At 37.7% G+C, this 26,185-nt stretch overlaps 1 protein-coding gene across 3 annotated transcripts in view; it reads left to right on the plus strand.

Moving 5' to 3' along the window:
• The window catches only part of ATP9B (ATPase phospholipid transporting 9B (putative)), a 271,433-nt gene that overhangs the window by 169,219 nt on the left and 76,029 nt on the right, over positions 1-26,185 (plus strand). For all 3 annotated transcript variants that reach the window (XM_063076518.1, XM_063076519.1, XM_063076520.1), the window contains 2 exons: positions 7,153-7,313; positions 22,140-22,282. In XM_063076518.1, coding sequence (XP_062932588.1) covers positions 7,153-7,313; positions 22,140-22,282 — 304 coding nt within the window. The remainder of the gene's footprint in view (positions 1-7,152; positions 7,314-22,139; positions 22,283-26,185) is intronic.

Genomic DNA, 26,185 nt, shown 5'->3' on the forward strand with positions numbered 1-26,185 from the left:
TGCAAACAGCAGCACAGGAAACAGGGCAGCCGTGAGCACAGGTGCACTCAGTACAGTGCAGGGATGAGAAGGTTTTTAGGTTTTAGTCTCCTATCTGATTTTCAAATAAACTATGTGGACTATTGTAAAATAAGACTAGGAGTATTGTACATTAGAAAATGTATAGGTTTATCTAAATATTCAATGTTGGATTTCAATGTCATGTGTGTACATAGAGTAAAAATTGTTTCCACGTAGTTTGTAGACTGTTTTGTATGTTTTCACATATTGATTTTTGTTTTAAATCTGGCTTTGATGTGTCACAAGTTGAGAATATTTGCAGTAATTTATAACTTAAAAATAAAAATTTTAACTTACCCCTTATTTTAGGCCACTATATTACTTTACATTTGCTGACTTTTGATGTATTTATTACACTTTAATAAAGGTTCTAATGTCAATAAAGGCTGTCACACAGAACTGACAGGACCAAATTGGCCTTTATGAACATATAAAGTCAGTACACGTTTTGCAAAAGCAAACCTGAGATGTGTATATGTGTGTATACATATGTTCATAGATATTGTGCTACTTTCTGGCATTTTTTATGATTATAAAAAATACTCTGGTGAGTGGATATGTGTCGCAGTAAATGCTAGAACCAGTGTTGAAATTTCTCAAGTCTCCTAGAAGACAGCCTTACCCTGCACTCATGCAGCCCCTTCAAACATGGCAGGTAATATGCATGCAGATTTCAGTAATAATTTCATCTGTAACGTGTGGGCCAGCTGACAAAGCAGTCTGACCATATCCATTGTTCGAAACATCAAGAGTTGAGTGGCTCTGAGTTTGTGTAATCGATGTGTGAGGTTTTACTTTGAATTCCCTTGTCTGCTGATTGTGTTTCTCATATTGGCATTGAAAGTGGTTTTACTTCTTTGTTTAGTAGCTGTTCCTTGCTCCAATACTTTTTTTTTGTTTATATAAAAATGTAATGATACCATTTTCTTTTTAAATATTAAATATTCATGGAAAAATATTCTATGTAATAACCATATAGGAACACAAGTATAGAATAGTCAGGCAAAATTTGTTGGCAGGTAAAAATGTAGGTTCTAAAATATTCTTTCAGAGTAGACTTTAAAATGTCTATCGTATACATGTAGATTTTGATTTTTAAAAATTAAAGTGATAAATTGTAAGTATTGGTACGACAATTAAGAATACTTACTTAGGGAGCTTTTAAAGCACAGATTGTTGAGCCAATAGACTGTGATGGCTACAAGAACCCTTCTTCCTTTGCAGATGGCTGGGGTGGCGCAGGTAGTAGCACAGGCACATCAGCAGGGCGCAGCCAGCCTGTATGTGCTGCAGACACCTGTGACTCAGGAGGTGACATGCAGAAATGTGTAATTACGTGAACTTGAGAAGAAAAAAAGGCTGATAGCATTACTTTTTAAAAACTAATACTTTTAAACTCCATAATGGAAAAATTATTGCTGTAAGATTTAGGAGTTAGATTTAGTGTATGAATTTCATTTATTTGAAAAACAGAAATACAAATGAAGGTCTGAAAATTACTTTTTCCCCCTTGTTTCTTAAGATTCTACTAGAAGTGGAAAATATAGGGCTCATTTGTTTCAAAGATAGAATATGCTATTTATAGGAATTTTAATTAGGTTAAAGCATAACCCTGTATCAATTTTGTAGTAACAATTCAAATTCTGAATGATGAAGTGCTGACAGGCTGATCTACAAATAGTTTAACCTGTAAAAGATAACAACATTAGCAATTTTTTTGTTTCTTAAGTAGTCTTTCATGTTTGAAGCTATACTTCTGCCTGGGCAGCATAGTCTTAAATGAAGTAGGTATTAGACTGGGGGCTTTTTCTTCTCCAGATTGTACTGTATTCACAGAGAAGGTACAGGACAAATTAGAGTAATATTTAGCTTTCTGCAAGAATTTAAATTGGCTCACTGACATTTTGCATTTTATTATCTTGTTACTTCTGTGTAACTGGTGAGAGTGTTCTGATGCTCATGTCCTGTTGGGCCAGCATGACATTGTCTGCAGTTGTGGTGCTCAGGTGCTCTGCTTTACCTGGTGCTCACTTAATCATGGAGAGGGCTGAGATTTTACAACATTAGGCTTTGGTTCCAGTTTGGTGTGTGCATTGATTTTCTAGGAACTTAGTAGCATGATGGGAGCTTTAGCTTGGAAATGGATTGTAATGGTGCTGTCTTACAGAGATAAGGTCCACTTCTCATTCGTCCATGCGTTCATTTAAAATGAAACAAAAAACCTGACTAATCTTTTCTTGATTAAGCAGGAGAATACCGTATTTACCCTTTATTGTTGGTATGAACCATTATTTTACTGAGAACCATTAGCTATTTGAAACTTGGTACATAAATTAAAGAGGAGCTAAATGGATTTGTGATCGTTGCCATTAGTAGCATTTTAGGTGATACAGCCAATTATTGTGTTCATTATCCTAGAACAGCCCCTTTCCAGAACCATTGTGGCTGTCTTAGACATTATGCACAGATTTTCCCTTGGAGATTAAAATTTCCAGTAGTGTATTTAATTTTGTTATCACAGTTGTTTCAAATAGAACAAATATTATGACAAATGGAAGAAAATTTGCTTTACTAATATATTAAATTACAGTACATGTTGAAAATTACTTACTAGTGTACTTAATTTACCTTTTCTTGTACAGTCATAATTACTTCAAGTGGTTAACATATTTTATGCGTGAAAAGGTTTTGCAGTCATAGAAAAGGTATCTGGTCTGTCCAGGTATTTAAGAAATGTTTTAAAGAAAGAAGACATTCACATCAAAACTAAAGTTACCACTTTCTATTTAGAATCTGTAACTTTGTAAGTTAACTAGTTTTTTTAAAAATAGCTTTTAAGAGTCCAGACTGTATTTTAGATGAGTTCAAGAAACTTTTAAGGGTGTTGCAGAGAAGTAGAATATAAAAAGATTAACTATTCATTGAAAGCAGGTTTAGAAAAAGAAACAATGTTGAAATATCCTCTTCCTGTGTTTTGTTAAAATTGGCAAAAAAAAAATTAAGATTATACTATATGCTATAGTTTGCTATTATATTCCCTGAAGAATAGTCATAGGTCAGAAAAGGCTACCTGAATGAAAGCAAGAAGCAACCCAGTCTTACAAAGTCGTATTTTACTTTACAAAACTTTTTATTGCTTTTTTAATTAAAAGAGGGTAGGAAAAGCCAACATTTAGTTGGCTTCCAAACTCTTATATTCACTAGTCAAGCAATCCACCCCATCTGTCTTGTCAGTTAGGAAGTTATCAGTGCTTTGAATTACCTGCATATCAGTGTGCAGTGGCTCCTTTTAATGCTCCAACCCTATGTGTGGCATATTTTCAGAGGAAGCTTTGCATTCATTTCTGAATGCTTTTGTCCTGGCTTTTACAGTCTTTCGCCACCGTGATGCAGGGGAAAGTGTGAGGTAGCGGTTATGCATTTTGCAAGACAGTGATCCTTTATTTTATTACAAAAAAAGACCAACTCTGGAAGGCCAGATTAAATCATTCCTTTCACTTTTTAATGGGATTTGGATGAATAGAGTAAAATATGCACTTTGCATTCATTGATAGCATCTTTAGTTTGAGGTAATTGAGTCTTTTTTCCCTGACTGAATGAATAATGACTTCATCTGATCCTCAGTGAGGCCTGAAACTCAGAACGCCTTTGTCACAGCGAAAGGATCTGGGCTTTGAAACATGCTCTGTTTCCCTGGCTTAATTTTTCTTCATTTTAATCCCACAGCCTATTTTTCTCAGTAGTTCAGGCATAAACTGTGTAGTGGTGGAAGCAGCAGAGATTGCACAGTATTTGTCCCTGTCACGCTGCTCTTTACGTGGAGCTGACAAGTCAGCCACTGCGGTGCTCAGTGGCCGCATGCCCGAGGGCAGGTGCAGCCCATGCAGCCAGCGGCGTCAGGAACATTCAGAGCTGCTGAAATGCTGAAACGTAGTTCCTTTCCAGACCGTCCGCCATCCAGGGAAATGGTGCATGCCACTGGTCCTGCTGCGGGACCTGGACATAAAGGAGCCCCCGTGACAGGGCTCCGAAAAGTTCTTTTTCTTTTCCTTTTTCCTTTTATTTCTCAGAGGTGTCTGTGGACATAACTTTCCCACATGTTGTACTTGGCTAGAAGGTGGCCCACAGCTGTGAACTAGAGAACAGCATACTTTGGGGGTAGGATGTAAAGCTGGGAACGTGCAGTCTTTGAAGAGTTCTTGTGGAAAACGAGCTGTCGCAGGCCACGCTGCACCGCAGGGTAGAGGAGGGTTTCACTGGCAAGACGAGCGTCTCATTTCTTGTTGCATTAGAACTGAGCAGATATTCCACATAACACTGGTACTGAGTTTTTGTTTAAGTTTTCCATACTGAGGAGTCTCACGTAGCAGTGACAAGACACAGGGTGGCCAGGTGAGGCTGCGCCGCAGGTGTGCCTCAGGGTGCTGGGGGCCTGCCCTGCCTCCCAGCCACCTGCAGGCCCTGCGTTATGTTTGGGTTTGGACTTAGAACCTGCACTTTAGAAATACGTGAGTCATATTGCTTCTGGGTCGCTATCATCATCCCGTTATGTCCATGCTGTTTGGAAAGGCCATAAAGTTTTTAACCAACAGAAATGCTGATTGTTAGCTATGAGAAGTGATTTAAAATGTAGTTGAGACAAGAAAGCTTTCTATTTTATAATTCTCTTTTATAACAAATATTACTGACATTTATCTTATTTTTCCTACTAGCTTGGCTATTTCTTGCAGGTAAAACTCTCATAGTTAACTCTTTTATTACCTTAAAGTTAAGCACAAAATGTAGTAGACATTAAATTTATTTGTTCAAGAAGTTGAGTTTTTTTCACAGCTGCACCTAATGGACTTTCTGACAGCATTTTTTCTAACTGTAGCTTCTAATGGTTTCAGGAGAGTTTGCAGCAAATATCAATCAAAACCAGGTATAAACTAAATACACAAGTTATGGAAAAGCTGTGGGTTTTTAAAAGGCACTACAAGATAAACCAAGTTATTTATTAGCTCAGTAATTTTTAAACTTTTAATTTGAGAATAACAGTATCCTATTTACTTTTATTGAGGTTTTGGCAATCATGTTTTCTTTTTTAATTACTCTTTTTCAAAAGTTGAAAAACTTTTGAAAAACAGATTCAGGAGAAATTCAGGTGGGAGATAAATGGCTAACCTGATAGGATTTAGTCCTCTGTTGATGTTAAACAAATCAGAAACAGTTAAGTTCCATACCCACTGTTCCATGGCCTACCGGTGCCAATGGCAATGACCTTTTGCTGTGGACACTGTGTGAGCCCTCGTCATCTGAGCTCCTCCAGGCACCTCTGTTAGGTGGTTAATGCCATTTTACAGATGAGGAAAATGAGGCTTAATGTATTTCAGGATAGTCCCCTAAGTCACACAATTACTAAACAGGGAAACTGAATTCAACCCAAATTTGTAATAATAAGAGCAGCGGCATGTGTGTCAGGCTTCCTGCATCGTAGGACCCTTGCCCACTGTGCTGTGTGCTACCTCATTTCGTCCCCAGAGTGCCCATACGAAGACACTGTGATAATCCCTATTTTACAGATAAGAACACTGAAGCTCAGCTTGCCCGAGGTTGCACAACTAAGTGGCAGAGTCAGCATTTGAATTAGCCTAAATTCAGGGTCCTGAGGAATCTTTATTGCTGTTCTGTATCACTTTTGCTCTGTCTTGGTTGTGGAGGCCTTCCTACAGCCCCCAGTACTCCCTTCTTGTTCCCCCACCCTGCACACCACATTGCATTGTGGTCTTTCAGGGATGAAACTAAGCAAGGAAAAACAGTTCATAGAGATTGCTCGAGCTCAAAATTGAAGTTACATGCTTCGAAAGAGCTATTATTTTCTTAACATATAGAATAGAGCTGTTTGGGTTGCCAGTTCTTACTGTTTTCCAATATACTTTGCAGAGCACAACAAAAAAATAGTTCTTATTGACATAATTTTCCCTCACATTTAGCTAAGCTAGTAAATGATCCACAGAATGAATTTGAGTGTAGTGCACCTTACTGGGTGTATTAGTCCATTTCTGTTGCTTATAACAGTATAATACAGAACTAGGTGATTTATAAAGCAAATGAAATTTATTTGCTTACAGTTTCTGAGGCTGGGAAGTCCAGAGTCCAACACATCTGGTAGTGGCAACAGTGACCCAGGAATCTCACATTGCAAGATGGTGGAAGCAGAGAGAGCAAGAGAGACAGACTCTTCTTCTTTTAAAGCCCTCAGAACCACGCCCCTGACCACCATTTTTAATACATTCACTACTGCATGGTCCTACAATCCAGTCACCTCTTCAAGGCTCCACCTTTCAATTATCATAATAGGATCTCCCACTCTCTTAACAGTCACAGTGGGGGCTAAGTTTCTAATACATAAAATTTGGGGAATACAATTCATGCTCCAGTGAGTTTTGGGGGGACATAATTCAATCCACTACATTGGCAGAACCTACAATGTAGGATTTGTGCAAATTTAAAAGGTTTTCATTACAAGCTAACTACTCTGTTGCTTTTTCTTCATCAAGAGAAATTCTTTCAGAGAGCCTCTGGGTAGGTAGGGACAACACAATCCTGTCCTGTTCTTGCGACCCTCAATCTGAATTAAGTCCTTAAGTGGAGTGTGCTCAGAGACACTTAGCAATAACAGGGGCATTGGTCTGATATAGCACATGCCAAGGAAGATGCACTCTTGCTCTCGAAAGAACTTTCTGTTTTAGGGCTGGGAACTGAGCAAGATTCTAGTACCTTCTCCAGACCGGCTGTTTTAATTTGTCCTTGTAGGTGATCATAACACCATCCACCCAAAGAAAGTATCTGAGTTTATTGTGGTTTTATATGCTGGCCTCGTGCTTTGTCAATAGCCCCTTTCTGGAAATGCTCTGGGGATCATGACTCATTTTTAGAAATTCTGCCTTAATCCGTGAGAGGTTTTTCAGGAGAAAAGTAAATACGTTTTTATATTTCATTACAGTAAGTTTTCTTATGTCATCATCATCGTCATCATGTATTCTAATTTATAATATCAGGAACATTGTGGTTAGCTTGTGAATGTATTAATTTTGTGGTTTTTTCTTTCAGGTTGGACTGTTGGACCTTGAACTCAATCGGCTGACAAAGGCTCTGTTTGTGGCTTTAGTTGCTCTTTCAGTTGTTATGGTAACCTTGCAAGGATTTGTAGGCCCGTGGTACCGCAATCTTTTCCGGTTCCTTCTTCTCTTTTCCTACATCATTCCCGTAAGGTAGGTTTAAGAATCAAAACAAGTGTCTGGTTTATTCAAGTATGATTGTATTAAATTTATCTTTCTCGGTGTGAAGGAAATTATCCAAACAAAACTAAGGAGGAAGGAGCCAGAAACTCTGATGAATCTTGAGGAATCCTCCTGAGAAATATTATTTCTGGGAGCATAATAAGTTTTGTTAGAATAATATAGAGATCTGATACTTTTCCTCATAAGAATGTATTGATAATATAATCTTCAACAATTGGAAGATGTTTCTTGATAAAACATAAATTTGAATCTGACAATATTTTTTGTTCACCAACGATAGACTCATTTGCAGTGCCCATGGATCTGTGTACAGTCATTGATATTTTTAATTTATCTACATTTTAAAGAAGATCTAATGTATCTGTCAATTAGATGAAATATTGAGTATGTCAGACTTTTAATATTAACTTTTTCAAAATGATAACCCATACAACTAGAGCTTGGAATATAGATAGTATTAGATGTCTGTTTAATTTAAAGACTGATATGTACAATGTAAACATTTATAAATCCATTTAAACTATCTGAAAAAATGTTATTTTTTGAAGAGATACCTCTAATGTCTATGGTTGAAAGTCTTCATGTAAATGAGTGATTAAAATCTAACAAACCATGGATAAAATATGACTCTAGAGTAACAGTCTTTGCAACATAGTATGGAATAAAACAGTGTAGAATTCTTAGGCTCAAGGGTATAACCACTTTGAAGAGAAAGAAATATCTTTATTTATAAACCTGCTTTCTCTAAAGGTTTCTCTAACAGGTGACATCTCTTTCATTTACTTACATCATAAAACTGGAACTGTAGTCTGTTCTTGGGGATCTGTGCATACTGTAGTTTCCTCGCATGCAGTTACCTGGAGTAAATCCAGCTGCTGTCACTGGTTCTATCGGAGGTGTCAGAGCTTAGCGTCCTTTCTATTCCTCTCATGTCAACCGGTCTTGTGGAAGTGCCCTATCTACACTGCTGCTTGCTCACAAGTGGACAGTCTTGTATGGAGTACTTAAAACAGATGTCAGTTGCTATTATTACTGTTATTAGAACCACTGCTAATAGACCTTCCTCACTTTTTAAAGCTGACTCTGTGGACCACTGTTTCACCCCAGCTTGCGGCTCTTAGCAAACATGGCCCAGCTTCTCTTCTCTCCTCTCCTAGCACGTGGCAGCCACACCCACATGCCATGCTCCTTCCCACCTGAGCTGTGTCCTGGGCTTGAATGCTCTTTCACCCGATCCTTCCACAGGTAGTCCCTTCTGTTGCTCACATTGTACCTTTAACACCCTCATCAGAGAGGCCTTCTTTGTCTGCTCAGTATGGACCAAGAAGCCACCAGTCACTTGCTGTCACTTCAGCCTGTTTTAATTCTGTGTAGATCTCTGCCAATATTCATCTTCTGTTAATCACTTTTCTTCTTGCTAAGCTCGGTGCGAATAGGGGCCTCATTTGGCCCTTTGCCGCCATATCCTAGTGCCTGGGACAGCATGCCTGGGATGTAGCAGGGCCCCCTTCAGTGTGCGCTGAATGGACCTGTTACAAAGGTCCCATCCTGCTTTGAGGAGCTAAGCATGTGCAGATCATCACCGTTCTCATGCAAGCACATATGGAGTGCCACAGGTGGGCTCTGGGGATATAATCGTTGTCACAGAAGACCCACTGGGTAATTGGCTATAAACAAAGCATAACTATGAAGTAGCATATCCATTTGACTTTAACAGTCATGCCAGAATTAACTCATTGGGATACTATGGTCTTTCAGGGAGTTCCTCATTTGTCCACATTCAGCCTAAAGATGAATGGCTCATCTTTATCCCAAGCCCCTTCACACATCTCATCTACCCTGTACCAACTTCCTCTATTTAACATTACCCACTTCCCAGGAGCCTCCTTTATTACAATCCCATCCCCACATGCACAACCCTGATCTCTGTTTTTACATTGCCAGGTGTCATGTGAGAATATAGTTTAGACATGAGGAGAAAGAGGAAATCAATTTACTTAGAGTGAAGAGAGAGACATTTCTCTTTTTCTCTCAGTTTCTGTCTCCTAGAGTGCCCATCTCAGGCAGGCGGGCTGCATGGACTGGCTCTGGCATGGAGGAACTGCTTCTGCGACTAAGGCTACCATGGATCCTATCCTGACACCACACCACACTCACTCGCAGAAACATTTTAATGAATGGGAGCATATTCTCTGGTTCTTAATCATTGCAGTTAAGGTGCACTGAGGAGCAAATATGCATGCTTAGGCTCGCTAGAGAACTGTGGGTGGCATATGTTTCTCTATGGAAAAAGTGTATTCCTACTTCTAAAATAAGTTGATAGACACTACTGAAATAATACATTTCTATCGGAACTCCACAACACAAAACATTTTCAGGATTCTTCTGGAAATTGCTTCTAGAGCTTCATAACCTGTTATTTTTGTTACTGCTTATGTTGTGGATTGATATATTGTCAATATTATAAATGTTCCATGTGTGCGTAAAAAACATATTCTCTTGAATGAATTATTCTGTAGATGTCCACTGTATTGACCTTGTTAATTATAATTTTTTTATATCATCTATATGCTATCTTTTTTTTAATCTCCTTAACTTTTAGTTACTGAGAGTATAAAAAAATCTCAAACTGGATTTTTCTATTTCCCCTTGTCATTTTGTCAATTCTAGCCTTATATATTTTGAGGCTATGTTATTAGAGGCTTACAGATTTAGAATTGCTTTGGTCTTTCTGGTGAATGAAAATCTCTAATAAACAGCATATGGCTAGGTGTTTGGGGGTTTTCTTAAATCCCTTATCACAGTCTTTATTTTGTATTTATTGTGATTAATGATTTGTTTGCATTTCTTTTATGCCACCTTTTTTCTTTTTGTTTGTCCAACTTCTATATTTATTTTTTTGTTCTTGTATCCTTTTAAGTTTATTAAATTCCTTTTTTCTATCTGTAACTTGGAAGTAACACCCTGTATTTCTATTCTTGTTGTGGTTTCCCTAGAAATTTTACTTTGCATATTTAATAAATTTTAATGTTAGTCTTTATTTTTCAAAATCTCAAATGATGCAGGGACCTTAAAAATAACTTTGATTACCTCCCCTCCCCGATCCCTCTTTTCTAGTCATTTTACTTGTATCTTGCCATTCTGTTTTGTTTATACTCTGTACTTGCAGTTGACCTCTGGGCCCCAGGCTTGTCTGCATTACCCTGGCAGCAAAAGGATGCTTGTAGCCAACCCTTTCAAAGAGGAGTAGGGGCTTTGGCAATGTAGACATCACTTGTGGAAGAATAGCCTTAGTAACCATGTTCAAAATAAGACTTGGAAAATGTAATTCTTATCATTCACATTCAATTTTTTTGCTTTTAATTTATACATAAAAAGGTAAACAACACAAGGCAGCATATGGCAAGTGTTGTGGTCAGTAAATAGTCAACAGCTGGTGTACCAGGCACAGCTGACACAGGATGAATGGGCAGACAAATCCCATGCCCTCGGCCTGTTTTCTAATTGGGGGAGATAGATGTAAACACATAAACCAATTAAATAAAACAGGTCATTGGAGCAGAGAGAACCTTGTGGGGCCCAGGAGAAAGGAGGCCTCCCTGGCTTGGTGATCATCAAGCTTTGGCCCGTGTGTTGGAGAACACTGTGGCAGGTGCAGGCAGTGTTCTGGGCAGAGGAAGAGCAGACACCCCAAAACTGGCCAGTAGCCAGACTGGCCAGTAGTCAGACTGGCCATGCAGCAGTGCCCAGCCATGCAACAGTGCCTGGCACTGTGCACACGCCCTTCTCCAGCCCTCCAGCCGCCAGCACAACAGCGGCTCACTGCCATATCTGTCACGCACTCTTTTCTTGAGAATCCCTAAGTTTGTTTTCTCTGCTTTCATCAATTTTGTTCTTCATTTCAGTTGATTTTTTTCAATTCTGGAATGTTATGTAGTGTTACTTTCAAGTTTGTTTCTATTTTACAATGTGAAAAGCCTAAAGAAAGCTTTATTTCTTTTTATTTCTAGGGCACGTCTATCTTTAATTGATAGAAGCCATTGAACAGTATTGGGATTTTTATTATAGCTTTTTAATGAAATAAGAGTATTTCATTTTTATGGATTATCTGCAATTATTTCTTTCTCTAATAAAATAACTATGAAGAGATTTGACCTTTTTTCCTTTTATCTAATTAACAGTAAAAATTAATTATAGTTGTGGAAATTAGTACATATTATAAGCTTTTTTGAACTAAAACTAGTTTTCATTGTTTTCATATTTCAATGACTACATATATTTTAGTAAAAAATAGAAAATACCTAATAAGAGAAGAAAATAAGTATTATCTCTAATCTATCTCTCGATAAATTCTGTAAAAGCTTTCTTTCAGATGTGTTTATAATACAGACATATATTTGAATATATACACACCAACATATACACCCTGTTTTTAGTCTGGATATCCTCTTTTAAAGGTATGCATACAAAATGAGGAAGATACCAGGCTTTCTCCAAGTTTGTCTTCCTCTAGTTTTTTGGTCAACAGTTTTGTGTTTAACATGTTCAGTCAAGCTTTTAGAGATTTACTAGGCAGAATTATAACTGTACCTCTGTTTAGCCCCAAAATATCTCACTCCCCCTTCCACATGATACTTTTCTTGTTTTCAGCAGTCTGAGAATGCAGTTACACAGATGTAGCAGAAGGGATGAGAACTGTGAAATGTGAAAAGTATAGGACACTGATTTAAGGAATTAAGGTTACATTTGATTAAAGCAAGTTTGCTTTCCTTTTGCAAACTTTCCATAAAATATGGATACCCATACATTTTAGTGTTTGCTAAATATACTTTTGGATTTAATAGAAGATAAGACTTTTAAAATATTTCTTTGTTTTACAAAATACTCAAATCTGGAAAATAAAGTGCTTTTTTTCCTATTGTCCTCACACTCTGAGAAGACTTTTTAAATTTAAGAAAGGTGTTTTATAAAAAATTTCTCTGTATAGAATAAAATATTTTTGAGTTATTCAGTACAACTTCCATTGTTTTTCAGAGGAAAATATTACAAGATATAACTTTTACTTCTGTAATTCTAAAATGAGCATATGTTCCCTAAATCTTGTGTATCTCTCATAACAAAAAACAACTGACTGTCAGAATTCTTTATAGTAAATTTAAAGTTCCCTCAGATCAGGGGCTTGTATTACGGTCTTTTAGTACCTCTTTTGTCCATATGCTGTGAAGTGCTGCAAAACATTCTAGCTGACATTTCAGAAAACCATCTTCTCAGTGCTGGATCAGAGAGATTTTGGCTTCTACACGAGGCATATGCGGACAGCAGAGGAAAATACCGTTTGACGCAGTGACCACTTTGCCCCTTTGAGAAGCACTGAAGGACCTCTTGTACATACTGTGTCTTTGTGTAAAGCATGGAAGTTGGAGGGGTGTTTGTACAGTTCAAGAGACATGGTTTTCCTCTTATGTACCATAAGTCAGGCAGCCAAAAAGCAGTGATCGTGAGCAGGAGTGCCAGTGAAATGCTCAGAACAGACAGACCAAAGGGTGCAGAGGGCATGGCTCGGGGCTCTGCTCCTTCATACCCGAGTGTGGAATACCAGAAATGTCAGGTAACTGCTCCTGGATTGAGAGATGGACTTCCCTGATGCTTTGTTGAAGGAAAACTCTTAGGAGCTTTATCAAGTTAATTTTCCAGTCAGATACCCTTTCTGTGGCATTCTACACGTTTTTGCTAATCTTCCAAACGTTTTTAGTAAGGCCTCATTTCCAGGTGTAGAAATTTTAGACTTTGGTATGATATTCAGGTATTATGATTTGGGAAAACTGCAGCCTCTCCAGACTGCAAATGATGCTACTACTGGGAGGTTTACTGCTTAGACAGCATGCCCTGCAGAACTGCAGATAAGGCCAAGGGTGTGGCCGGACAGCCTTTTCTGAAGCACTAGGTGGATGACTCCAGGTGGAGTTATCCAGGAAAGGTCTGTGGAGGAGTCTGTTGTACAGTGGTGTGGACCCGTGTGACATACACGAGAGACTCCAGAGTTTTTGAGAATGTTCTATCAACGTGGGCTGAAAGGAATAGAAATGACAAAATGAGAGAAGCCTGTTGGACTCCCAAAATTCTACAGGCAGGAAATGGCTGATAGACCTAGTTAGCTCCTTTCAAGTAAAAGGAGGAATGAGCCCCAGGGCAGAGTTGTCATGGGCAGTGCAGAGGACCCTGGTGCCGTGGGCCCAGAGGTCAGAGCATTGAGCCATAGGTGATTATTCTCAACTCTTAAAACCTCATGGAATTTGTCCTGCTGGATTTCAAACTTTTTTGGGACCAGTTATCTCTCCGTCCCTTCAGTTTCTCCCATTTTGAATAGAAATGTCTGCCTGTGCTTGTTCCGTTGTTGTGTTTTGGAAGCAGGTCATTTGTTTGTACAGGTTTATACGTGGAGAGAAATTTTGTTCCAGGATGGCCCATACTCAGAATATCACCCCTATCTGATTTAGGTAGTTTAGATCATGAGACTTGGGACTTCTGAGCTCATGATATTTGAATGAGTTTTTGGACTTAGTAGTGCTAAGGCTGTAATGGCTTAAGACTTTGGGATACTGGAATAGGGTGAATATATTCTGCATGGGGTGGGTGCAATCTTGGAGGAGGTTGGAGGAGAGACTGTATTAGGTTCTATGGTGGCCCACCTGTAATCTGTAGATGTGACCTTACTTGGGAAAAGAGTCTTTGCAGGTATAATTAAAGTAAGGATCTCAACGTGAGATCATCTTGAGTTAGAACGGGCCCTAAGTCCATAATAAATGCCCTTGTAAGAGGAGGGGTAAGAATTCACAAGCAAGTAGGGGATGTGGAGACAGAGGCAGAGATGGGAGTGATGCGTCCACAAACTGACACACACCAAAGGTTGTGTGCAGCCACCAGAAAGGAGCAGAGAGCCATGGATCAGACTCTCTCTGAGTCTCCAGAAGGAACCAGCCTGCTGACACCTTGACATTGGACTTCTGGCTTCTAGAATTGTGAGAAAATTAAATTCTGTTGCTTTGAGCCTCCCAGTTATGTCAGACCAAGGTTTTTCTATTCCTATTTTGCTAAAAGTTGTTTCTAAATCATGAATGTATTTTTTAAAATATTTTTTCTAAATCTTCTGATGATTTTCTATCTTCAAGTTTTTCTTCTTTACATTGACTGACTTTCTAATGTCACACCAACCTTGAATTTCTGGGAGGAACCAACATAATCATGGTGTGATACTCTTGTGTGTTTTCCTAGATTGTATTTGCTTCCGTTTTCTGTGAGATTTTTACATTGGTTCACATGAGTGAGATTGAGTTGCAGTTTTCCCTTTTCATTCCATTCGTTTGGAGTTGAATATCAAGATTATACCAGTCTTATAAAAGAATTGGTGAATCCTCTCTTTTTCTGTTCTCTGAAGTATTTCGTTTAAAGTTGGAACAGTTTATTCCTTGAACATACGTGCATGAGGAAGGCCATGTCAGCCTGAACTTTTCGTTGTGGAAAGATTTTTGACAGATTTTATTTCTTTAATAGTTACAGGACTATTCAAGTTTTTAATTTCTTGAATCAGTTTTGCAAAGTTATAGTTTTCAAGAAATATGTCAACTGTATCTAAATTTTCAAATTTATTGACAAAAGTTCATTTTTTTTCTATCATCTCTTACATATATAGGGTCTGTGGTATTGATCTTTTTCATTTTTGATACTTGTTATTTCTGCTTTTTCTGTTTTCTTTTTTTCTTGACCAGTCTTCCAGTAGATTTGCCAGCTTTTGTAGTCTTTTGGAAGTACCTGCTCTTGTCTTTATTGATTCTCCATGCAATATATTATTTTCCTATTTCATTAATGTTACCTTTTATTTCTTACCTCCTACCTTCTTTGTTTTATTTAATTGTATTTTCTTACTTCTTGAGGTAGGTGCTTAATTATTTAATTTTCTGCTTTTTTCCCTTTTTGAATATATCTATTTAAAGCTATAAATTTTCCTGTAAGTACTACTTGGGTTTGCATTCCAAAAGTTTTCATATGTAGTATTTTTCTTACTATCAAATACAAAATATTTTAATTCCCACTGTGATTTCTTCTTTGTGGTTATAACAAAGTTATTTCTTAATGTGGTTATAACAAAGTTATTTCTTAATTTACAAGCATAGTTGAAGTTTTTAGTTTATGTTTAGCTTAATTACATTTTTGTCAAAGAACATACCCTTTTTACTTCAAGTCTATAAATTTGTTGAGACTAGTTCTAGGCTCCAGTATTTAGTCAGTGCTTGGGAACATTCTGTGTGTGCTTTGAACAACCTAGAGTCTGAATCACCACAGTGTTCCCCACATGTGATTAATCAGGTGTGATTAGGTCAAGATCGTCATTGTTGTTTTTCGGTTGCTCTTCCCTTTGTTTTCCACCAGTTGCTCAGGCTTGTTAAAATCGTCCATCAGTTTTGTGAATTCATTTTTTCTTGGAATTCTATCCATTTTTGGCATTATATATTTTGTGGGTTTGGTATTGAATGCATACAAATTTAAATTGTTATCTATTCCTGGTGAATTAAGCATTTTCTCATTATAAAGTGACTTTCTTTATCTCTACTGAAGCTTTTTGCATTAAATTCTGCTTTGTTTTGTGTTAATGTAGCAGTGCCAGCTGTCTTTAATTTGCTTGGCATATCTTTTTCCATCCTTTTACTTTCAATTTCTTTCTCTGTGTACTTAATGTGTCTCTGGTAATTAGCATACATCTCTTATTAGCATGTCATCTTGCAATTAGTTTAGTTTTTATCTACACTGATAAATTTATACCAGAGTATTTAGTGCATACACAATTATTGTAATACTGTTATTTTTTAGTTTAAATCTACTATTTTATTTTGTGCTTTTAATATGACTTACCTATTCAGTATTTTCTTGCTTTCTTGCTATTTATTATTCTATGTAAGTCCATTTTTTGTTCTAGCAGTTTGGAAGTTATATAAGTGGTTTCTGTTTTTTTTAGTAGTTGCCCTAGAAATTAAAAACATTCTTAACTTTTCAAAGTCTGAAGTTAACTAGTTCCTTTACATGTTACCTTAGAAGTGTTTAACTTCACTTACCTCCTTTTAGAGTTATACCACTTTTTTTGTTATTTAATTCTGGTTATTCTTAAACCTCAAAGATATTGTTTATACAATTCCCTATCATTTTGATTTATCTATGTTTTTGTTTTCCATTTTTTCTTGCATCTCAGACCTTCCATGTGGAATAATTGACCTTCTGTCAGAAATTTATTCTTTTCATATTTCGTATTTTGTTTAGTTCTGGTCTTTGTCAAGAACTCTTAAAATTTTTTCTTGGCCTTCCTTTTTGAAAAACATTATGCCTTCTTCTGTGGTCGCTGTTTAGTAATCACCTTTGAAGTCTTTACTCCTCTGTGTTCTCTCACCCCCACCAGCTGCTTTTAGATCTTCTCTTTATTGTTGGTATTCTATACTCTGCTGTGATGTGTCCAGATACAGCTATTCTTTTCATGTAATGCTTAGGATTTATTGGGCTTCTTGAATCTGTAGATAGGTTTCTTTCATTCATTCTAGAGAAATCTCAGTAATCATCTCTTCAGATACTGCTTTTGTCCCATTCTGTGTTCTCTCTTTTTGGGACATCAGTTCAATGTTTGGTGGATACCCTCACCATCTTCTTTGTTTCCCCTGTTCTTACTTTGTATTTTCCACCTTTTTTGCCTCCATGCTTTTCTCTGTATCATTCCCACTCACCTGTCTTCCAAGTCACTAATTCCATCTTTGGCTGTGTTTAATAAGCTGGTAAATGGATCATTTTCTTAATTTCAATTATTGATATATTTTAGTTCTAAAAATTTTATTTGTTTTTTAATCACATTGATTATTTCATTTTTATAGTTTCCTATTCCATGCAAATATTATTCTGACTTTTCTTATGCATCCAATTGTTCTGTAGTCTGCATCTGTTATGTGTAATGTCTGATACCTTTGTCAATCCTTTTCTGTTGTGTTTTGCTCTGGCTCTTGCTCACAATGTCTTGTTTTGCTATGTGCTACAAGGTGGTATTTGTTGTTTTGGTAGCTTTTTGGGTAATTGTATGTGAAAAGCAAATTATAGGAATTATTTGAGATCAAAGATGAAGATATGTTTTTCCCAAGACATGCATACTTGCCTCTGCTGTATACTTGATATACCCTCCATCTTGGAGCATCTTTATCCAAGTTTAAGATTCAGAGTCACCGAATTATTCAGGAAACATGAACCTGACTCCAGCTCCACATGCAGGCTCCTGGACTTCTGGTTCTCCCTTAATTTGAGGGTGTAGCCCTTTGTGGTCTCAATTTACTGTGGGAAGGAGGGTCTCTTGTTAGACTGCCAACAATTTTTTTTTTTTTTTTTTTCCCCAATATACGATGTAGTTGATTTTCATGTCCCTGTTAGACCTCCAACCTTTTGATGGTTCTGGGCTTTTACTTTTGCTCACTCACCCAGGTGAACCATTGAAAATCAAGTTCCAGTGTGAGATTGTCATGTGATCTCTTGTGATTTTATGATCTCTTGTGATTTTATGATCACTTGCCTTTCTGGCTTCCTGATTTCCCTTTGGATTTAGCCCAGAAATTTTTCACTATCTTGTCAGTTCCTCATTTCTTTTAAGAACTTTTAATAATAACCTTGTGCAGTACTTTTTATTGTTTTCACTGGGAGGCTGCCAGGACCAACAACAAGGTGTTACCAGTCCGAGGCGTGACAGCAGCTGCTGGGCAGACGTCCTGCAGAAGCGTTTTTTGTGTCAGGCTGCAATGGCCTCTGTGCAAAGCTGTGGTGCTGCAGAGCTCTTTGCGACAGTCCTGTCTTCAGGCATGCGTGCGTGGGCGCCCTCCCTTTGTGGCCTTCCCTGGCTCTTTTTGTCAGGGTGTTTTTAACACAAGGACTCCACTTTGATTATGGTGACTTTTCATTGCTTCCCACTACTTGTTCACTCAATCTGAACTTGCAAACCTTAATTCTGTGCAGTTATTTCCTTTTGATAGTGAAATCCTCTTTTACAGATATAACTTGGGCCATATTTCCAGGTTGTTGCCCATGTTTGCTCATCTGTTTATTTGTTACTAGTTTCAGTGCTCACCTTTCCCCATTCTTGAGTTTCCAATTTTGATTCATTCTCAACCAGCCAGAGTACTTTTTCAGATAATGTCTTCAGGATTGCTTAGGAGATGAAGCTCTGTTCGTCTCCAGAGTTCAGTCCCAGGATGCTCTACATGTTTTATAAGTTCCTGTGTGGAAGTCAGAAATAGCCCAGAGTGTGAGGGATGCCTTGAGGTGCTGTGTGTCCAGTCCCCATGGTATTGGGCCTGTGGGTCCTAGGGCTTGTCTGGCATCTGTTAAGCAGGGGCAGGCAGTTGGCTCTGCCTGACAGTTGCAGATGCATCACGTGTCCTCAGAGCTCCACACACAGCCACACGTCCTCAGATCCCAGTGCCCTGCATGTCTGCCACCTCACCTGCTTGGCTCGGTCTTTCTTTGGTTCAGCCCATCTTGAACACTGGTGCTCAATTTACTTTTCCGAAAACAGCGCATTGTTTCAAACTCCCAATCCTCCCATGTCCACTCAGAAACTTTATAATGTGATTTAGACTTTTGCTTATACAATTTAAACTACTCTTTATACCTTACTGGATTTTCTACATTTGTTTATCCTTATATCTGTTGCAGTTGATATAGATCAAATGGAACTCTTCACATATTTGGGGTGTGTATCTGCCTTCGTTCCAGCTACATAACATGTATAATATATGCGTGTATGATATACCTGCTGCACCTTCTGAACTCCTGAGCCTTGCTAGCAGCACACCTTCTCCAAGTGTCTGAACAGACAAGCCGCCTTCCCCAGTCCTTTCCACTGCAGCTCAAGTTCTCCCTTTCTGTCACACCTTCCCTGACTGTTCAGACCCATAATCACTTCCTCTCGTTGATTACTTGCTCCACAAACATAGCTCTCGGTCACCTACTTTTATGCATTATTGTTCATCCCAACAATGGCCTTGCCAATATTTTGCATTTTATAGATGCTGTTACTGAGGCTCAGAGAGATCAAGTCTGTTGTTAGACTAGGATTATGGAACTAGTAAATCTGAAAATTAGGAATTGACACAAGCCATACCTAACATCAAACCTGTAAAATTCAGTCAGCCATGCTTCCTTCCCATGGAGCACTGAGAGCAGGTGTCAGAGCATTAAGGAGGTGGAATTGGCAGGAGTTCCTGGTTGCTTGGATATGGAGAATGAAAGGAGAAAGGAACCGGAAGTAACTCCTGATGTCTGGCAGGGGTGACAGGTGGACCATGCCAGTCATTGAGATGGAAACTCCTTTCCTCCTCGTTGAGGAAGAGTGAGGCACAGGATGGGGAGAAAGTGGGAATGTTAACTTCCATTGTGTACACATTCATTTAAAGGTGTTTCTGATAAATCTAAGGTAAGAGATCCCTTAGGCAATAGAATATACCAGGGTACTTTAAAGAGTTTATGGGAAAAGCAGAATCAAAAGATAGTACGAATCTTTCTATGAACTTTTTGAATACCTCCTATTAGTCTGAGATGCAGGAAGAGGCCTAAACTAGTCCCAGAGATTTGAGTGTTGCCTTCACTGTGGACCACACAGGTGGATCAACCAGCAAGTGTGTCTGATGCCGTCCCTGCCATCCATAGTGTGTCATGAAAAATTTAAAGACATCACAAAATGAAAAACATTTTGAAAACTTCTGATAAAATGGCATCTGTGTCCTTTTAGCCTTACAATTTACAGGAAAAGTTTTTTATTACTTTTGGCAATAATTCTGATTAAAATGGCTTCTATTTCTAAAAATAAGTCTCACTTATGGAGGAAGGCATGTGCTTTATTTCAGGTAGATTCATTTCCGGAAGAGAATCTCATGCCTTTCTCAGGCTGCAGCGACTGGGTTTACCTAGTAGTGATCAATGCTGTAAGTTTACTTGTAACAAATTAGAGCTTACATGTGGCAGCATCATGGGCCCTGAATGTGATTGCACTGTATATTTTAGGAAGATAGACTTCAACTTTATTGAGTCCACGTTTCTTCTCAGACATTTTTGTACCTTCAGGATTAGACTATTTGAACAACATGGAGCCATCCTGAAGACAGTCTTACCTTCTAAAATGCACCTTCTGTTTTCTTTCTGTAGCACAACAGAGACTAATACGCATTCCCTTTCCTAACATTCCTGAACACACTATTTATTTAAGATAATTTATTTCATTTTTCTTACTCTATAACAGCAAAAGTCATAATTGCCTTCTGGTTCAGTTAACCATCTGAAATTACAAGTAACTTTTCCACTTACCTGAAATGGCTCTCTTGGTAACAATTTCACAGTTGCCAAATTAGCAATATAATGAGCTTAAAATATATCTAGTATCTATTACCTTATAATCATTTCTGTAATTGTTCTCAAAATAGTAGGCTTAATAAAGATTTTGGGGGGGGTCACAAGTCATGTACAATCTAGTACTTTAAGTTGAGTAGAGGTCTAGGTTTTAAAATTCTATGAAATTAAAACATTAGTAAAAAGTAAATTAAGTGTAGTGATGATAATTATTCTGTCAACTTAGTGTTTGAAGTTTGAGCATCTTAGAGATTTTTGACATTAAAAAGAAAACTGTTCTATTAACATTAGATCACAATATATGTGAATCACAGTTCACATAAACTTCTGCTTCCTATTTGGTATTGTTGTCTTAGTTGAAAAAAAGATGTATTTCAGTCAGCGGTTTTTCACTAGTAAACTGTAAACTTGCATTTTGCAATAGTTGTGTTTATCTTGATCACACTGAACAGGATCTCTCTTTAACTTACATACAGACTTTCTTCACTGACTGATTCCTAAAGCTTGTTTTTGAGGTGTGCCCCGATTAGTAGGTGGAAGCATATGAATTGACATTTTAGTAGGTCAAAAATGGTTGAATATCTGCAGTTTCACTCCATGGATTAAGTACATCCAATCTGCTGATTTTTTGATGAGTTAAATTAGACATAGCTGAACATTTTTGAGTTGCTGTTTGGGAAGAGCTGCACTGTGAATAGCTAACACAAGTAGAGCGTATCCCCTGAAGTGGTGTGACTTTAGTGTGTGTTCTTCTGTAGGTACAGGTATGGAAGGCTCCCTGGAGGCCGTCCATTCCAATCCCATGCTTCTATCCAAGATGACAGCAGAATTGCCCCATGAGCTTTAAATTGCAGTCTTACTGTATAGCTTTAAATTATAGAATTTTAAAAATAACTAAAAAGTTCAGAGAAGAGTAACAGGCACCTTTGTCTTTATCATGTTATGTTTTGTTTGTTCCTGTGTTTTCTAGTTGAAACATGGAACGTGTTAAGACACTCAGTTGCTAGTTGTGCAAGGAGTAGGGAAAGCTTGAGACACATCCTGCATGTCCATTCCCAGCGAGACTCTGACTGGTCCCCTTGGGCCTGCGCGCTCTCCCCCTTTAGCCCCTGTGGTACTCGCATCTCAGCGCACACTCACAACAGTGCCTCTTTCTGTGTGGACAGAGTGTTGCCTGCAGACATTATCTGGAGTGTAAAAACATTAGTTGACTTAAATGGCAACAAATTCATTTACTTTAAAGTCTGGAATTCAATATTATCTATTTATTTCCATACAAAATTAAAGATAACGAACATAAGTTTGTATGGAAACCATGAATGTGAACGAATTGCATGGGTCTGTATCACATCAATGACTCTAGTGGGTTTTATTTGGCAGCTTGCGTGTGAACTTGGACATGGGCAAAGCAGCGTATGGATGGATGATTATGAAAGACGAGAATATTCCTGGCACAGTCGTTCGGACCAGCACTATACCAGAGGAACTGGGGCGCCTGGTATATTTATTGACAGACAAAACAGGTACTCTTCATTGTCTGTGTTTACCTTTGAATGGACCCAGCAACACTCCATCAGAAATTATCATAGTGTGTGTGGGTATGTGTGTATGGTATAATAGAATTATTGAGTCTGTGGTTACAGTTTTCCAGACTATTCTTGAAAACTGTCACGTGATTTAATCTTCATCTTCTAATATACACAGTCTCAGAATTAGCAAAATGTTAAATTCTTGGTGCTTTAAGTGCCATTTTTCTATATTTTAAATTTTCTACAATCTTTTTTTAACTGCCTTTATAACACTGCTCTACTGGCTTGTTAAGGGCAAAAATTACATATCTGTTTATTATAGAATGATGCTTGTGAGCTATTAGAAGAAAATAACCATAAGATGTGCATTTGGTATTTTAACAATAGCGTTCTCCTAAAGAGCTTTACTACAGACTCTTTATCCCACCCTAAAGCTCTGTGCCCAAAATTCTGTTTGTCCTTTTCATCAGACATACTACAGTACTAAAAGTGGAAATTCAGTTATCTGTAGATGTCAGCCCTTGTAATGAATTTGCAAATTTAGTGCAGTTAAGTCACGGTGCAGTTGTTGGATTTTTGTTTGGGTTTTGTCAGGGCTTGTTTTTTGTGGGCTGCTGAAGGACTTGACAAGGAAGAGGTAATACTTGTGAGGCCAGATGACTCCAATTATCAACTAGAGGAGCTTCTGATGCAAGAAGTAGGCAGAGGAAATATATTAGGGTCTTCCTTTCCCAGCCTCACTGAGCTGACAGGAGAAGTTTTTCAAAGAATGAATCTGTAACAACACTGCAAAACAAGCAGAAGTGTGAGTAGAGGGTCCAGAAATTCTGTTGTTTCTGGAATCAGGTTGAGGGAAAAGCCAGAGCAAAGCAAACCAAAGTTCAGAATGGCCCCTAAGGAGACCTGCCTGGATGTAAGACGAGCTCTCCAGAACAGGGTCCTGGAGAAACACTAACGGGCAGCCAGCACATACATGGGTGAGACCTGTGGCCTCAGCAGCTGCCGTGGACCTCAGCCAGTCTGTGCCCTCACACCCATGCCTGCAGAAGCAGATCATGGGCTATAGCGTTCAGGTTGCTTTCTCAACACCAGGGAGAGTCTCCTGGGGAGAACTAAGTGCTCCCTGGTTTGTGCACCCTGCCCCTTACACAGAGCCCACAGGCAGCCCTCCACCAGAGACCAGGCCTTCCAAGGAACAAGAAGTACAGAAGAAACCCACCTCAGCTTACTGTGCAGTCAACCCAGGCTTTATCAATGAAGACTAAAAATGCAGTAAATAAATGTAAGTTACTAAGTAATAAGTATTAACATAAATACATAAATAAAAATACAGTCAGAATCCAAGGTAAAGTCAAAGTAGCAACCTGAACAAGCTGACCGTTCCCAAAGAAAACAAATATGAGGGCACTTCAAAAAGTTCATGGGAAGGTTTGTATTATCTTTTAATTCTATTTTTCCACAAATGTTTTGAAGTACCCTCATGCATAGAAAATCCAAAAGAACCTTCAGGAACATGTTTAGAATTTTAGGACAGTACAGTTATACATATAAGCTCTATATCCAAATCAAGCTGCATTTCTGTACAACAACAAAAATTAGAACATTTAATATTATGAACACCCATTAGAATAGCAACAAGAAGTGTAAAGTGATTAAAAGTAATTTTAAACAAAAATGTGTAAGACCTAAATGGATATGAGTTTTAAAATTTGAAAGCCCTTAAGGAGGACTTAGGTAAACAGGCACACTATTTCCATTAATGGTATATCTTAGTGCAATAAAGACATTTCTCCTTACATTGACAAGTCAAACACGTTTGCACACATAAGAATCGGGAATTCCTGCTCACTGTTGGTAAGTTGGTGCACCACCTTGTAAAGCAACTTTTGGCATCATCAGTCAAACTGAATATTCACGTATTCTGTTACCTAGCAGTTTCATACCTACTGCTATTCCCTAAAGAAACATTTGCACATCTGCACCAGGAGATATATAAAAGAACGTTCACAGTATTCTTTTGATTAACAAAAGCAAACAAACTGTCTGGGTATAACATTAAAAAGTTTATTGAAAGTATGATGGATAAATGAATTGTGAAGTGTTCTCACAGCAGAGTACTGAACAGCAGTGGCAACAAAGTACAGACATTCACACACACACGAATGGGCTTCAGAATACGGTGTTGAAAACTAAGAAAAACACTGAGTTTAATAAGGCTTTATTTATATGAAGTTGAAAAGCACAAAAGATTAAACCATTTAATATTTAGAGAAAAATAAGTGATAAAGCGTAAAGAAAAGCAAAAGTTAAAGGAAAAAAACATTTGAACAAATATGAATTGAAAGGAAGCCGGTATACCTACCTTAATATCAAACAGAATAAACTTCAAGATGGAAAACATTATTTAAGAGAGTCATTACTTAATAAAATGTTAAATTCTAAATGTTTGTGCACGTAATAAGATAGCTTCAATACATAAAGCAAGAATCGACAGACTACAGGGAGAAATTGATTATCAGCTACCACAGGGGGAAGTTTTAACCTCTTTAAGTTATTGATAAGTCAATCAGGCAGGACATCAGCCAAAATTTACAAGATTTGAATAGCATAATCATCAGTTTTGATCTTCTGGATGTATACAGAATTCTTTATCCAACAGTTGGAGAGCACATGTTCTTATGAAATGTACACGGGAAGCTCACAGATACTGCACTGGTGCTAAGCTGTGAGCCAAGTCTCTGCACTTTCAAGGAGCGGTTATTCCCGCTCACAATAGAGTCAGAAGTTGGAAGTTAACAACAGAGAGATAAGTTTTTGGAAATTGAAGAATACACTTTTGGATAACACAAGGACCTAAAACAGAATTAATAGAAATTTAAAAATACTACCAAATGACAATAGAATCACTTCATATCAAAACCTGTGGGATGTACAAAACCAGGGCAGGGCTCTATAGGAACTTTGCTTCACTTTTTAGTAGAAAAAAGAGGCTAAAAATTAACTAAAATGGCCAACTTAAGAACAATAAAAGAAAACCAAAGAAATAGAATAGAAGAGATCTGAAAGATAAGAACAGATATCAGTGACATTGTAAACAAGGATAAACCAGAGAAGATCAGTGCAGCCCGTCAGTCTTTTGAAAAGGCTTAACACCATAAACATACCTTCAAAGGTACTGATCTGGGGGGAAAAAACCCAAAAATGGCAGAAGTAACTATCATGAAAGAAAAGGGACAAAGCTACAGATGTATCTGGTATTTAAAAGGAATGTTGAGAGAGTATCAAGGCTTTATAACCAATGAATTAAAAAACGTGAGTAATAGAAAAATTCCCAGGAGAATGTAAGCCATTAAAATCGCCTCAGAAGTAGTTTTAGCAATTCTAAAACCATAAAGGTAGTTTTTTAAAAAAATCTTCCCACACCAGCCCCAGCTAATTTTGTTAATGATTCTGTTACTCTTTTAGGACATATGGCTGCCAGGCCAGATCCAGTAGGGTTCAGAAGTGGTGATGCACTCTAGCCATGTAGAATTTATCCTGGAAACATACAGTTTAATATTACTATTAAATAATCTGTTACTCACCACACTAACAGATCAAAGGAGAGAACCATAACAAAAGGTACAGTAAGACACCACAACAGATAAAGATATTTGAGACATTTGATAAAATTCAACACCTGTTTATGATTTGAAAACAAAAACTCATAATAAAATTCAAATGCAATGGAATGTCCTTAACCTTACTCTCTTATAAACCCAACTTCACTGATTAGTTCTTCCAGTATTTGAGAAATAATGGCACTGATACAGAATCTCTTCCAGAACATAGAAAAAGAGGGAACATATTCTAGATTGTTCTATGTGACTACCATAAACATGATATAAGAACATTATA

This window comes from Cynocephalus volans, chromosome 13, assembly GCF_027409185.1.
Source record: "Cynocephalus volans isolate mCynVol1 chromosome 13, mCynVol1.pri, whole genome shotgun sequence".
In the NCBI taxonomy this organism is placed as follows: domain Eukaryota; kingdom Metazoa; phylum Chordata; class Mammalia; order Dermoptera; family Cynocephalidae; genus Cynocephalus; species Cynocephalus volans.